At 42.4% G+C, this 16698-nt stretch overlaps 1 protein-coding gene across 1 annotated transcript; it reads left to right on the top strand.

Moving 5' to 3' along the window:
• The first annotated feature begins 5712 nt into the window (after positions 1-5712).
• MRPL44 (mitochondrial ribosomal protein L44) lies at positions 5713-14707 on the top strand. The gene is made up of 4 exons (XM_007956133.1): positions 5713-5891; positions 7554-8022; positions 13085-13263; positions 14536-14707. The coding sequence occupies exons 1-4, from the start codon at positions 5713-5715 to the stop codon at positions 14705-14707; spliced, it is 999 nt and encodes a 332-aa protein (XP_007954324.1).
• The last annotated feature ends 1991 nt before the right edge of the window (positions 14708-16698 follow it).

Below are 16698 nucleotides of genomic sequence, written 5' to 3'. Positions count from 1 at the left end.
AGGCCACACCCCTGGGGAAACTCCCCTTGGGCAGACCGGCCCGCTCAGAACTCAGTCATGTGATCTATCATGGGAACCACCACTCACAACTGGAGTCCAGCCAAGTTGACACATCTTCAACTATCACAGCTCTACTTTGATGAGGCAGTTCTTTTCCAGTCATATTTTGAGTGCCTTCCAACCTGAGGGGCTCATCTTCTGGCATTGTATCAGACAATGTTTCAGGGCGATTCATAAAAATTTCCAGTAATATATCTGACAATATTTCATTACTATTCATAAGGTTTTCACTGGCCAATTCTTTGAGAAGTGGATGGCCTCTTCCTTCTCCCATGTCTGTCTCAGTCTGGAAGCTCTACTGAAACTGGTTCACTATGGGCACCCCTTCTGGCACAGACCCCAGCTTCACAGCAAGATGCAAGCCACCACAGTATGACAAACCAACAGACCAATTCGTCTCCCTTAGTTGTCACTCTGCTCACTTCCTGGACTACCCGCTACCTGTTCCTGCTGACCCTGTGTGCCACTGCTCCCTGCCACCTGGGGGCTGTCTCCCACCTGACTTACCTCTTCCAGCTGCCGACCCCTAAAAAAATTCACTTGCATGTGATATTAATGATGTTGTTTGATAATTTCCACAGTCTGTTAGATCAACTTTCTTTGGAATGGGCACACATGTGGATCTCTTCCAGCAGGTTGGCCAGGTACCTGTCTTCCAAATTTCTTGGCATAAATGAGTGAGGGCTTGCAGCATTGCATCCTTGCATCTGTTTGTTGAAACATCTTAATTCATATGTATTCAGTTCCTAAGGACTTGCTTTTCACCAATGCCATCATTGGAGCTTGGACTTCTTTCAATACCATTGATTCTTGATCTTACACTACCTCCTGAAATTGTTGAACATTGACCAATTCTTTTTAGTACAGTGACTATATACTCCATCTTCTTTTGAACATAGACCAAGAGGCAGTCATTTGAACAGAATAAAGGGACCAATACTCCATTGTTTAAAATCAAGTAAGGTGTGCTATCAGGGTTGAATCCTTTGACCACGCTTAATCTGTATGGTAAGCAAATAATCCAGAAACTGGAGTACATGAAGACGAACATATCAGGATTGGAGGAAGACTCATTGATTAACCACCTGTGATATGCAGATAATACAACCTTGCTTGCTGAAAGTGAAAAGGACTTGAAGTAATAATGAAGATCAATGACTAAAGCCTTCAGTATGGATTACACCTCAATACAAAGAAAACTAAAATCTTCACAGCTGGATCAATAAGCACCATTATGATAAACAGAAAATTTTGAAGTTGTCAGGGATTTCATTTTACTTGGATCCACAATCAATGCTCATGGAAGTAGCAATCAGGATATCAAATGTCATACTGCATTGGGCAAATTTAAAGCATAGATGTCACCTTGAGGACTAAGGTAGGACTGACCCAAGCCATGGTATTTTCAGTCACCTCATATGCATGCGAAAACTGGACAATGAATAAGGAAGATCGAAGGAGAATTGTGGTCAAGAATATTGACTATACCATGGACTGCCAGAAGAATGAACAAATCTGTCTTGCAAGAAAAACAGCTAGAATGCTCCTTAAAACAAGGATTGCAAGACTTGATCTCATGTACTTTGGACATATTATCAGGAGGAATCGTGCTTGGTAGAGAACCAGTGAAAAAGAGGAAGACCTTCAACAAGATGGATTGGCATAGTGGCTGCCAAAAATGGGCTCAAACATAGCAATGATTGTAAGGGTGGTGCTAGCCTGGGCAGTGGTTCATTCTGTTGTACCTGGGGTCACTGTGTGCTGGGAAGGACTTGATGGCACCTAATAACAGCAAAGTGAAGATAATATTACCTTTTATTAGAGCTTAAATTCTAAAGCACATGCATTGTGAAAGGCTGCAGTGGGAGCCTTAACTGCATTTTGAGTCTTGACATAAGTTCAGATGCCATTTGAGTTCTTTCTGACCATTAACACAGCAATGTGGCTAGGAAAAGACAAGTCCAGGACAAACGTAGGGAGGGACAATTTGCCTGCAGGAAAAATGTGCTTGAAAGAGGATTATGCTCATGTAAAGAACTAGGAAACTTGCTTACATGCTGTGTCCTTACCTAATTTAAAGGTTAGGGTGGTTGGTATCGTCTTGTAACTTGTGGCTGTGACTCAAGTCATGTGGTCATGAGTCATACCCTGTAGCCAGGTGGTCAAGTCCCAGAAACCAATCCTAGAAACTTTTTTAATCTTCAGATGTGTATGTATCCTAGTCAGGGTCCTTTCCTTGCTTCTGTAGTCTCACCTGCAACAGTGATGAATTGACCTGCCATCAATCATGACTTTGTGATTTCTTTTATACTCTATCAAATAAAATAAAGGAGCTCTGGTGGTGCTGTGCTTACAGCATTAAGCTGCTGACCAAAAGGTCAGTCGTTCAAATCCACCAGCCATTCTGCGGGAGAAATATAATGAGCACTATAATTGTGACTCAGTGGACTCCATTCGGCTTTCTGTACTGTGTACATGCTGATGGTTTCCCTCATCCTGTATTAATGTCTTTGTTCTATCTAAGGCTTTATAAAAAGTCCTTTATAGAACAAGTTTGAATCTGGGGTTTTTTTTCCCCAGCACACCTTTTACTGGTGATATAAGAAGCAGAGATTGTGTCTGGTAGCTATCATTGTGAACTCAGCTTCTTTACCTTGATCTCATCGTCTCTGAAAGTCTGTCCTGCTGCCACCGTCTGTTTGCACTGTTGAATTTTTTTTTAGTTTTTAACGTGATTTGGGTGAAAGTTTAGAGAGCAAATTCATCTTCCATACAGTAGTTCATACATATTTTGTTTCATGACATTGACTGCAATCCCCACAATGTAACAGCTCTCTTCCCACTTCCTCCCCCTAGTTATCTCTTCCTTGTGTCTCTTCCTATGCATTTCTGCCCCCTGAGCTATCTCCCTGTGCTGTCGCGGCCAGCGCGACAATTCTAGAACAGGGGGTAAGAGAATGAGTTAAAAATGAGAGAAAAAGTTAAAGGATGGGAACGGGAGGGACACTCAGAGCCATTGCAAAGCAGTGTCAACTTTATTATAATTATACTCAAACTTAAATACAGGTTTAACATGAGAAAAGTGCATGATTCATACGTCATACAATCAATCACAAGTTAATCAACATTAGGAAAAGTACATGCATAAACAATAGACATATTAAAATTTAACCTAACATTCCTGTTCCCATAATTCACGTCACCACAACTCAGGTCACCTTAACTTCTTAAATTCTATACTCATTGTTCTATGTAACTATGTTCCCTAGCAACTAGTTTAGATTGGCTTCCGCATATTCTGGGTTCAATCAAAGGTTATGCCTCTTACGCACCTGCTGTTACACAGAACAATACAAGGGAGAAAATGGCTGATGGTGTACTAAGAGCAGGGCCCAACTTTCAGGGACACTTAACAGCATCAGCCCACAAAAGCCAGGGCCCATCAGTCCTAGTCCTTATGGGGACACTGAAAGTATCAACCTATTTCTGAGAGCCGTTGCTCAATTAGTCACTCACCATGTCCCATCAGTCCTTTAAGACTTAGGGCTCTCCACACTGTGCAAAACTGCCCTTCTGATCTCCCACGATTGATTGTTCTAAGGAGTGTATCTGTTGTAGTTATGTGCGGTCGAGTCAGACTCGACTCATAGCGACCACTCCTTGGATTTCTGAGGCAGTATCACTACGGAAGTAGATTGCCCAACCTTCCTTCCGAGGAGTGGCTGGTGGATTTGAACTGCCAGCCTTCTGGTTAGCAGTTAAGTGCCTTAGCCACTATGCTACCGGAGCTCCCAAGGAGTGTATCCAACTGGTATAAATGTTCACCCTTTGTGCCTGTCTGTTGTTTGTCTGGAAGCCACGGAAGTGACTTTAATTCCAGACCTGAAAGGTTACTAGGGGCCATAGCCTTGGGGGTCTCACCAGGCCTTATCAGACCAGTAAGTCTGGTCTTTTTTTATGATTTTGAATTTTGTTTCATATTTTTTTTCCCACTCTATCCAGAATCTCTTGCACTGATCCTTTTCTGAGTGGTTGACAGTAGTAGCCGGGCACCATCTAGTTCCTCTGGTCTCATAGTCATACAGGCTGAGGTTCCCATGATCCACTAGGTCCTTGGACTAATTGTTTCCATGAATCTTTGGTTTTCCTCATTCTTCTTTGCTCCAGATGAGGAGAGATCAATTGTTGCATCTAGATGGCCGCTTACAAGCTTTTAAGACTCCAGTCACTACTCACCAAAGTATGATGTAGAACAATGTTTTTTGTGTAGTTATTATACCAACTGAGCTTGATGTCCTCCACGACCATGGTCCTCAGCCCCCAGGTCCAATAACATGCTCCATCCGGGTGGCTGACTACGGCTAAGAAGTTATTGTAACTTTGCTCCCATTCTTTTTATTTGAACATTCTTACAGCACATACAGGAGCTCTGGTGGCATAGTGCCTAAGGCATTGGACTGCTAACCAGAAGGCTGGAGGTTCAAACCCACCAGCCACTCCTCAGAAGGAAGATAGGGCAGTCTACTTCTGTAGTGATACCTCCTTGGAAATCCAAGAAGGGGTCGCTATGAGTCAGATGCGACTTGAAGGCAATGTTTGCTTTTTACAGCACATACTGTTGAATTGTTTTTAATTAAAAGTTTTAATTTTGGTTCAGTCAGTATTTCCTAGTCAGCATCTCCTGATAGAAAGGCTTTTGGATACAAGTGGTCAGTAAAAAGTAGAATCTTAGTAAATACGTGTTCAATAAATTGACTAGATTAATGGTCTGGAGGAGTCAGCTCCGACTCATGGTGACCCTGTGCACAACTGAACGAAACACTGACCCTGCACCAGCCTCACAGTCCCTGCTACACCTGAGCTCATCGTTGCAGCCATGCTGTCAGTCCATCTCATTGAGGGTCTTCCCCTTTTTCACTGACCCTCCTCTTTACCAAGCATGACATCCTTCTCCAGGGAATGGTCCCTTCTGACAACATGGCCGAGTAGGTGAGACGAAGTCTGGCCATTCTAGCTTCCACGGAGCATTCCACCACGTGTCTGTCAGTTCCGGGCACTGCCGTGTCTGGTGTGTTGCTGTGAGGCTGGAGGCTATGCCATGGGTTTTCAAAATACCACCAGGGTCACCCATGGTGGGCAGGTTTCAGCCGAGCTTCCAGACTAAGACAGACTTGGAAGAAGGAAGGGAACGTCCACTTCTCAAAGAATTGGCCAGTGAAAACCTTACGAATTACAGTGAAACACTGATATATTACTGGTCTGGAAGTAGAAGACAAATATGTATGAAGATGGATTTTTTTTTTTTTTTTGAGAACTTAAGTTTTCTTTAAATAACCTTTTTATTTGAGGAGAAAGGAAAGAACAAGACCAAAAAAAAAAAAAAGACAGGGTTAAGCGTCTCCCTCCAGAATTTCCTGGACCCAGAGCGATCCCCTCAGCCCTGCTCCGCAGAGAGGAGCTTGTACTCTAGATGGGCAGGTACCAGCGCTGGCGCATGCGCGCCAGGTCGCAGTCGCCGCCGCCCCGCCTTCTGGTTATAGCGCTCCCTGCAGTCTTAGTCTTTTCCGCTTCTGCAGCTCCTGTGCCGGAGAGGAGCTGTGTGAATGTGACACTGGCCTAGCTTTCCTTCCGCCGGTCACTGGCTTCCCTGCAATGGCATCTGGGCTGCTGAGGCTGCTCCTGCGCAGGCCTAACTGCCTCCTGGCTCCGGCTGCCCCCCTGTTAGCCCCTCCAGTGCGGGGCGTGAAGAAGGGATTCCGCGCGGCTTTCCGCTTCCAGAAGGAGTTGGAGCGGTGGCGCTTGCTCCGGAATCCACCACCGCCCGTGCGCCGGTAGGAGCCGCCTCGAAAAGGGTTCTGGGTGGCGATGGAGGACCTTGGGCCGCGTCGCCTGCGTCTTCGGCCCGGCGGCGAGGAAGGTTGCTCGTCGCCAATGTGCTCCAGGCTTGAGCCTAGGCGGTTTGTTAAGAGAGTCAACGTGGACGCGTGGCGGTAGAGCCTGAGCTGCCCGCGCCGCCCGCGCCGTTTACTGCCATTTAGAATCCAATTAACCGAGAGTCGTGAGAAACGAGGCCGACCTGACCTTGCGTGGTCTTGTGTTGCAGTCCTGGTTTTGTAATGCCTGAAATTATTCGGGTGCGGGTGGAGTGAACAAACAAGGAAGTACTCCCAGCACGGCTGTCCACAGTAAATGAAGAAGTTTGGTCTTCGGTTTTCATCGTAATCTTGTTCCAGTAGTATGGAGCCTGGCAGAAGGAGGTGCAGGTTTTGTAGCGCCACATGCCATCACACTATACAGGGGGTTCTGCACCTTGTTTTTTCTCTGTAATAATGGTCCTTTGACATTGTCATGACAGAATGGATACACCGCGTTCTGTTATATGGCTGCATGCCCCTAGTATACGTGCGTGCACTCCAGCATATGCGGCATTCTGTTTTATCGTTCTTGTAACCAATGTGGCAGTGAATAGCCGTGAACTTTTACCTTTGGGAATTTATACATAAGTATGAAATTGTGCTGCTGGTGGTGGTCATTTTGCCCTTTCCAGAAAGGGTTGATCCATTTCATACTCCCATCATCAGTAACATGTGTGTTCATGTTAATCTATTCTTCCAACACAGAATATTATATTTTTCCCTAATTGGGGGAAAAACAGTATTTCTTCTTGATTCTCATTTCTTTGATTTTCAGCCCAATTCTTTATACTTTGTTGTTGCTTTCTTACTTAAAAAGGTTTCACTTTGGACTTGTCTTTGTTTACAAAAAGATCTGTTGGCCCATTCTTGGACCTCAGGAGCTTTTTACCTATTGATTGATACCATGCTGTTTAAGTGCTGATTTAAAATGGATATTTCTAAAATTTAAGTCAATAAAATACAAACTGCATATAATAATATAGTTACTGCTCATGGACTGAATCGGTGAAGTTATAATTTCTGTTACTTATTTAGGTGAAAGTAGTCTCTGGGTGGCACAAACGGTAAGTGCTCTGCTAGCCCAAAGGTTACTAGTTCAACCCCACACAGACTCCATAGAAGATGGGTCTGAAGATCTTCCGAAAGGTTACGGCCTTGAAAACTGTGCAGCAGTTCTAGTCTGTAGGCATGGGGTTCTGTGAGTTGCAGTCTATTCTTGATGGAACTAACAGCAACTACAACCTAGCTGTCAAGCAAAGTTTCATGGTTAGGGCAAAAATAGGGAACCTAAAGGTTAGGATAATGGCTTAGTCTCTGATGTTGAACCACTTGAATGTGGCAACTGGTTCAAGTGAAAATAATCCAGCCATATATACAGAATGTAGTGAAAGACTGCAAGTAATCATCCAACTTGAATTTTACAACTTAAAATGCCAGGGCCTGGCATTAAAAAGAAATGCAGTCTTTTTTTTGTTGTTGTTATATAACTAATAAAATTACAACACAGTGAAAACATTTCAAGTCATAGTAACATGTTCTGTTTACCATATGCTACTGTGTTCTGTTTTATATTTTCAGTTCAGAGAAACCCAACTGGGATTATCATGCTGAAATACAAGCATTTGGACATCGGTTACAGGAAACCTTTTCCTTAGATCTTCTTAAAACTGCGTTTGTTAATAGCTGCTACATTAAAAGTGAGGAGGCCAAACGCCAAAAGCTTGGAATAGAGAAAGAAGCTGTTCTTTTGAATCTTAAGGATAATCAAGAACTGTCTGAACAAGGGACATCTTTTTCACAGACTTGCCTCACTCATTTTCTTGAGGTCGCGTTCCCACCCTTACCCGCTGAAGGCATCAAAAGTCTTGTTGACTTTCTCACTGGTGAGGAGGTCGTGTGTCATGTGGCTCGGAACTTGGCTGTGGACCAGTTAACGCTGAGTGCCGAGTTTCCGGTGCCCCCGACTGTACTGAAGCAGACTTTCTTTGCAGTCGTTGGAGCCCTGCTACAGAGCAGCGGACCTGAGAGGACTGCACTTTTCATCAGGGTAGGTGATTAGTAATTGGACCTGCTTGGATATGTTTGAGATGGGGAGATGTGAAAACGTATGTTTGTAATTCACTTCTTTATTATACTAATTTTGAAGATTATATGTGAGTTATTCCCCCTCCAAAAACTGAGGAAGTCCTAAAAGCCTTTTTACGATAGGATCTTAATTATGATATGAATTAATTCATATAATTGTAATGTGCATATCACTGTATTTTTGGTTAATATTGTTGTTAGGGGGAGCTCTGGTGATGTAGTGCCCAAGGCATTTGAGTGCTAACCAGAAGGCTGGTAGTTCAAACCTACCAGCCACTCCTAGGAAGGAACATTGGGCAATCTACTTCTGTAGCGATACTGTCTTGGAAACCCAAGAAGGGGTTGCTGTGAGTCAGATCCGACTTGACAACAGTGAGTTTGGTTTGGTTTGATTGTTGTTAGGAGCTGTCAAGTCCATTCCAACTCATAACAGAATGAAACACAGCCCGGTTCTACACCACCCTCACAATCCTTGCTGTGCTTGAGCCCATGGTGTCAGCCACTGTGTCAGTCCCTCTCATTGAGGGTCTTCCCCTTTTTCTCAGACCCTCTACTTTACCAAGCATGCTACCCTTCTCCTGGACTGGTCCCTTCTGACCACATGACCAAAGTAGGTGAGACGTAGTCTGGCCATTCTCACTTCTAAGGAGCAATCCAGCTGCACTTCTTCCAGGATAGATTTGTTCATTCTTCTGGCAATCCATGATATTTTCAGTATTCTTCACGAACACCACAATTCAAAGGCATCAATTCTTCATTGGTCTTCCTTATTCATTGTCCAGCTTTCACATGCATATGAGGCAATTGAAAAATACCATGTTTGGATCAGGACCACCTTCGTCTTCAAAATAACATCTTTGCTCTTCAACACTTTAAAATTGAAGACTTCATTTTGCTTGGATCCGTAATCAACACCCATGGATGCAGCAGTCAAGAAATCAGACATTGTATTGCACTGGGCAAATCTTTAGCAAAAGACAACCTTAAAGTGTTGAGCAAAGATATTATTATATGATGGAGTCTTAATTATTCCCGTTTTCTCTGCGAACAACATCAGATGTGAATATTCAATGTCAGTTCTTAAGGACAACAAGCCAAGTAACACGCCTCATTATAGATGCTCTGTAGATGTTTGGTGAATGAATGAGGCCAAAGTCCCTGTATCAGTACCTAGTGTGGTTTCTTTACAGAAGTAGAGTGCCCCATCTTGCGTGGAGCAGCCAAGCTTCTAGGTAATAGTCAGATGTGTTAGGCACTGTGCCACCAGAGCTTTTAGGTGGTGTGGTAGATAAAGCACTTGCCTGCTAACTAGAAGGTTGGTATTTCAAACTCATTGGCCACTCCGTGCAAGGAAGATGGGGTGATTTACTTATGTAAAGATTTGCAGCCTCAAAACCCAGTAGGGGTCGCTATGAGTCGGAATCGACTTGATGGCAGTGAGTTTGGTTTTTTGGTAATGTGGTTAAGGGGCCTCATGCTTAAATACCAGCTGCTGTTCTGCTCTTCCAAGTGATAAAATCAGATTTCTGAGCCCCTGTGATGTACAACTCTTAGCCAATAGCTTACCAAAAAATCCTGTTTTCAAGTCAATTTCAACTCATAGCAGTCCTATGGAATAAAGCAGAACTTCCACATAGGGTCCCAGAGCTCTAGTGGTGTAGTGCCTAAGGCATTTGACTGCTTACCGGAAAACTGGTGTTCAAAACCTACCAGCCGCTTCTTGGGAGGAAGACTGGGCAATCTACTTACGTTGTTATACTGCCTCAGAAACCCAAGGAGGGGTTGCTATGAGTTGGATCCGACTCCATGGCAGTAGTTGTGTTGCGTTCCACATAGGGTCTGGTGGCGCAGTGCCTAAGGCATTTGACTGGTAACCAGAAGGCTGGCAGTTCAAACCCAGTTCCGTAGTAATACCGCCTCAGAAGCCCAAGGAGGGGTCACTATGAGTTGGATCTGACTCAACGGCAGTGAGTTTGGTTTGGTTTTTAAATCTTTACAGGAGCAGATTACCAGTTCTTTTTTCCCACAGAGCCACTGGGTAGGTTCAAACTGCCAACCTTTTGGTTAGCAGCCAAGCACTTAAGCACTGCACCATCAGGGTTCCTTTCTGTTAGGCTTTGATAATTCAGATATCTGTTTTCTAAATCAGGAGTTTTGATGACTTCTGTTGTATTTCTCCCGTAGCAGAATTGATTGAATTGTCTTGATCTCATTTATTCATCTAACTACTATTTCTTGAGTGGCTACTATGTGCTCATGTACTGTGCTGAGCACTGAATCCAGAGGCTAAGTAGGGTGTGCTCCCTGTCTTCAGCTCCTTAGGCAAATAGTAGTCTGTGGGAAGTGTTGTCACGAGACACTTGCCACTAGAAATGACTTTCCAAGAAGTGTCAAGAAAGACCTTGTGTGGGAGAACTACAAGTAGTTTTATGTGACTGGTTATACTGTATCTGGGTGGGGGTAGGAGTAGGGGTGATTGCAGAGATGAATGTGGTCTCCTAAGGTTGGGCAATCCTACTTCCGTAGTGATACTGCCTGGGAAACCCAAGGAGGGGTCGCTATGAGTCGGGTTTGACGCGACGGCACATAACAACAACAACAACAACAACAAGCCAGTGTTACCAGAGGGTGGGCCTCAACAGTAGCATCAGCATCACTGGAGAACCTGCTAGAAGGGGAAGTTCTCAGCCATCCCCTCAGATTATGGAATCAGAAGCTCCAGATGATTCTTTTATTATTTTCTTAATTTTTATTGTGACTTGGGTGAAAGTTAAAGAGCAAACTCATTTTCTGTACAGCAGCTTGTACACATTTTGTCTCTGACATTGACTGCATTCCCCACAATGTAGCTCTCTTTGCACTACTTCCCTGTAGTTACCTCTTTCCTGTGCCCTTCTTTCCTATGCATTCCTGTCTCCACGTCCCCACCCCCCCAGCTAGCGCCCTGTGCGAACACTGCCCTTTTCTCCCGATTCATTGTTCTAAGGAGTGTATATACCTAATGTAAGTGTTCACCCCATATGCCTGCCTGTTGTTTGGCTAGAACCCTTGGGAGTGAGTTCAGTTCCAGACCTGAAGGGTACCCTAGGGGCCATAGTCTTGGGCGTTTCACCAGGCTCTGTTGTTGTTGTTGTTGTTATGTGCCATCAAGTCAGACCCGACTCATGGCAACTCCTCCTTGGCTTTCTGAAGCAGTATCATTACGGAAGTAGATTTCCCCATCTTCCTTCCGAGGAGTGGCTAGTGGGTTTGAACCGCTAGATTTCTGGTTAGTAGTCAAGTGCCTTGGGCACTATGCTACCAGAGCTCCCTCACTAGGCTCTGTTCAACCAGCAAACCTGGTCTTTTTTTTTTTTTTTTAATGATTTTGGGTTTTGTTCCCCATTGTTCTCCCACTGTATCCAGGATCTTCCACGTGATTGTTTTGCACCTAAAAATTAGAACAGTGCTGTTAACTTGCTAACTAGCTCTGGTGGCATAGTGGTTCAAGCATTCAGTTGCTTACCAAAAGGTTGACAGTTCAAACCCACCAGCCGTTTCACAGGGAAAAGATGAGGCAGTCTGCTTCCATAACGAAACCCTGTAAGGGCAGTTCTACTCAGCCATGTAGGGTCACTATGCGTCATAATCGACTAGATGGCAGTAGGTTTTATTTTTTTTATGGTATTGTTGTTGTTGTTATGTGCCGTCGAGTCGGACCCAACTAATAGCGACCCCTCCTTGGGTTTCCAAGGCAGGGTCACTATGGAAGTAGATTGCCCAACCTTCCTTCCAAGGAGTGGCTGGTGGATTTGAACCACCAGCCTTCTGGTTAGCAGTCAAGTGCCTTAGGCACTACGCTACCAGAGCTCCCTTTTGTTTTTGGTATAACCTTCTTACATTTGATGATCTTATAAAGGCTAAAGTACATAGAGCTGGAGAAGAATTTTAAGTGAGAGTTTCATGCAGTTTAGAGACATCAATTCTTCTGTCATATTGGCTCCCTACAGAGGCGGATGGGGTTGGACATATTCAACCCTCACCTTACTGATAGGTCTGGTGGAGATAAGAACAGGAGCCAATAGGGAGACATTAGAAGGGAACATAGGCAGTCACCCCAGGATAATTAAGATTTTTTTCTGTATCTCTACTAATATCTCAGGCATTAGAATGATTCTTTTTTCTACAGTTAGTTATCCTATATGGTAAATAACAATCCAGGGATACGAACATACATATATACATACATTTACATATATATATATGTCTCATAAGGCATCTTTATTGTTGAATATTAAAAGATTCAAAATCCACATCTGAGAATGAATTTAGAAACATTGTTAACCAATGAAGCTGAAATAGTTTTATTGCGGTTTTTGGCAGTGTTCCAATGAAATGGACTTTATTTCATGCAACTAAGGGGTTTTTCTTAAATCTCTCTCTTCTCCTGCCCTCATTCACCCTTTCTGTTGGCATATCATTAAGTTTGTAAACATGGGTTAATTACAACATATATGTTGCTATGAAAATTAATACTTGTTTCCTACATTTTATATACAATATAGATTAACTTTTATAAATTGGCAAAATGAATTCCCTTCTGCTGTGAATGTTAATAACTTCTGTGCTTTTAGTCTTATAAAGTCAAGTCATGAACAGTGTTAAAAGGCAGTTTATGAGGGACTAATAGTTCTTTAAATGATTTTAAAAGATTATTAGCTTAGATAATGAAGTACTATTACCTAGAGGCTCTGAGTACCTTTTTATATGAGTTTTTACCACAAGTTATGACTGTTTATTAGTCTAACTTTAAGCATTTTTTTTCTCACTGATAAAAATGTAAATCTAAATTATAAAATAGGGTTCTACCTTCTTTGGAATTTTGGTGTGCATCATGGTGCTTGAAGTAGGCAGTTTTCTTGACTTTTAAATGTTTTTTATTCAGCTGTTTTTTTGTAATAAAATTTGTTAAAAGCGTACTTTGAATTATGGTCCTCATTTCCTTTATACGAATTTAAATGTATAAATTATGTGTTTATGTGCAGGACTTCTTAATTACTCAGATGACTGGAAAAGAGCTCTTTGAGATTTGGAAGATAGTCAATCCTATGGGGCTACTGGTAGAAGAGTTAAAGAAAAGGAACATCTCTGCTCCCGAGTCCAGACTGACGAGGCAGTCCGGAAGCAGCACAGCTCTGCCATTGTACTTTGTTGGTTTATACTGGTTAGTGAAATTCTAATCTTCAGAGTATTGATTGCAAGCTTTTCAAACAGTCTTTTCTCACTTCCGTTAGCATCACCTCTAATTGCATTTAGAGATTTTGAAAATCTTATCTCTGTGATTATTTATTTACTGCTTTCTTGCTGAATGTCATTCTTAGGAGAAGGTAAGTAAGCTCTGGTTTGCTGAATTCACTACGTTAGCCAGCTGTTTACTAGCATTTTATGGAGTGTGGGTGCACTTGCATTTTTCTGTATAAAGAATGAGTTTAGATTCATACAGGTTTTCATTTTAACCATGATCCAGTCTTGTCAGCAGCTTCAAAGGAGCCCAGAACTAAGCCAGGAAGGGCTATGCCCATAAAATGTATAAATCAGCCCAAGTTGAGAGCTTTTTTTGTTTATAAAAATTGTACCTGCCCCTTGATCAATAAAACACTGAATCTCTAAGATAAATTTTGGGCCAGAAAGTTTGCAGAAGTTAAATATCATTAGAACTAGCACATCCATTCCATGCTTGTAAACTAACAGGGTGATTGTTGTTTCGTGTGCACTTCGTTTGCTGCCTTGGAGAAGCATTTTTACATTTTCATTAATGATAATGGACCTACCAGTGAGGCAGAGGCATTGTCATTACAGGGACGCTGTAGTCAACACCTAGTCAGCCCTGCCTGTGCTCTCCATGTCTTTTGGAAATAAATTAGAGTGTGAGTTATAACTATGCCAAGCTTGTCCCCCTCCCCACCTTAATGTCAATAAGGTTTTGAAGCTATATAACTCTTACTTTAAATCGTAGAGCTAGTTTCTTACTTGTTAAAAAGTTTCGATGACACACCTGAAAGGTATTCTTTTCCACCCAAACCTTTACTCAAGATATATCACAGATTCAAAATGAGTTAAATAAACCAAGACTCAATGTGTTTAGTAAGTAAAGAGTTCTACAAAATGTTACTTGTATATCCTTCCAGTTCTCCCACCAGCAATTTAAAAAAAACAATCATACATATATAGGTGTGCCTTGCTTTTCTTCACTCAGCAAAAATTAGGCCTAGTGAGTTTTTTTTCCTGTGAAAATGTAAATATTTCTTTGTCTAACTGCTGTATATAATGAATCTTCAACAGGATCACTTAAAATCCAAAAGATACTATACCCAGAGGCATATGTTACTTCTGGTGGATATTATTACTGAAAAAGACTTGGAAGGCTGTACTGATTTGTGCACTGCGTTTTGCGACGCACCATGTGGTTGAAGACTATTGCTTGTTTTCTTGCCAGTGACAGAAAGTTGATCGCAGAAGGACCTGGGGAAACAGTATTGGTTGCAGAAGAAGAAGCTGCTCGAGCGGCGCTCAGGAAACTCTATGGGTTCACTGAGAATCGTCGGCCCTGGGACTATTCCAGGCCCAAAGAGAAGCTGAGAGCAGAGAGGACCATCACTGCCAGCTAACAGATCAAGAGGGAGAACCTAAAATCTGTGAGAAAACAATGAGACCACTTTACAGATGTCCAAATGTGGACTTTGTTTTAAGTTGTAAAGAAATATGTCTTTTTCTCCATCCTATGTTCTTAAAATTAAGTGAGTGCCAATCAGGACCTTGAGTTGGAATGGACTCCACGGCAACAGGATTGATGTGTTTTGTTTTTTTTTTGGGGGGGGGGACTTGGTTCCAAGAACTGTTTCCTAAAGTCCTTGATTTGTACCCAGCAAAAACCAATCCACTGCCACCGAGTCGTTTCTGACTCATATCAGATGATGGGACAGAGTAGAACATCCCCATGGTGTTCCTAGGCTATAAATTTTTATGGAAGCCGACGACCAATTCTGTCTCCCATGGAACTGTTGCTGGGTTCCAACTGCTGACTTTATGGTTAGCAGCTGAGTGCTTTAACCACTGTGACACCAGGGCTCCTCATAGTTTGTATAGTTAAGTATATTATATTTCCCTCTAGCTATGAGGTATTATATTTTGAATACAGGTTTTAGGTGAACTTTGCTGTAATACCAATAAAAAAGTTGTTCTTTCTCTAAATGTTACATTGTAATTTAATTTGATATGCCCAACAATGTTAGGAGGTTGATGACCTTTGCCTCTAATATAATAACTCTTCTAGAAATGTAGCAAACTTTGGTGGTGGTGTGGTTAAAGCATTTGGCTGCTAACTGAAAGGTCAGAGGTTCAAACCCACCGGCTACTCTGTGAGAGAAAGCTGAGGCAATCTGCTTCTGCAAGGATTTACAGCCTTGGAAACCCCATGGGACAGTTCTGCTCTGTCCTAGAATAGGGTTGTTATGAGCTGGAATTGACTTGACGGCAATGGGTTTGGCATTTGGATTTCTAGAATTGTAAGTTGCAGATTAATATCACAATTAGATGTTGGCATTCTGTCTAGAGACAGGATTATGTCAGAATTGTGGGGTCTTCTAACACATTTCTTAGATAATTCAGTTTCTGTAAAATACAGAATTAGAAGAGGTAAATTTTACGCTCTTTAGAAATGACCTTTTCTAAGAAAACAAAATTCAAAAGCAGCTTAAAATGTTGGTGCTGATGCAGCTGTAAGGAGCCCTGGTGGTGCAGTGGTTAAGTGTTTGGTTGCTAACTGAGAGGCCAGTGGTTTGAACCCATCAGCCACTCTGTGGGAGAATGATGTGGCAGTGTTTCCATGACGATGGGGCAGCTCTGCTCCATCCTGTGGGGTCACTGTGAGTTGGAATCCATTTGGCAGTGGGTTTAAGGCAGGTTTATTATTGGAAAAATAAGGTATGCATTTATAAATTGAATTTAGCATCCTGTAATCATTGTAATAAGGAGCTCTGGTGGCATACTGCCTAAGGCATTTGACTACTAACCAAACCCAACAGCCACTCCGCGGGAGGAAGGCTGAGCAATCTACCTCTGTAAAGATTTACCACCTCAGAAACCCAAAGGGGTTCAGAATCAAGTTGATGGCAGTGAGTTTGTTTTTTTGTGGGGTGGGGGTGGGTTGGGGGAAATCATTGTAATAGTTACTTTGTACCAAGCACTATTCTAAGTATTTGATTGGTATTATTGGTATTAATGCATTTAATTCAGTGGAGGACGAACCTTCTTGAATATGTCCTTCTGGTTCTTTAATCCTCTGTGTTTCTTCTCCACTGCCAATTCCCTTTATTTCTTTTTAACTTTGGCAACAGTGAAAATTTTTAGTGTTAATCTGCTTGTAGTCGTTTTTAGGGGTTAAAGAGAAAAGTGGGACTTGAGAGTTGAAAATATATAAAAAAGTAACATTTTAAAACTGGACAGTATTTTTGCAGTGAAGTCTTTTTATAAAGGAAGATGCAGGAATATATTTCAGGGCCTTTGAAATTCCTTTCCTGAGACAGGTGAGGAAAGAGGGATTTAAAGGTGCAAGCAGACTTAAAGCTGTCCTGGGTAAAGCAAAGACTGTTTGTGGATG

The sequence above is a fragment of the Orycteropus afer genome, unplaced genomic scaffold, assembly GCF_000298275.1.
Source record: "Orycteropus afer afer isolate SDZICR_OR568_19922 unplaced genomic scaffold, OryAfe1.0 scaffold00002, whole genome shotgun sequence".
Lineage (NCBI taxonomy): Eukaryota > Metazoa > Chordata > Mammalia > Tubulidentata > Orycteropodidae > Orycteropus > Orycteropus afer.
This window is presented reverse-complemented; position numbering and strand designations above follow the sequence as displayed.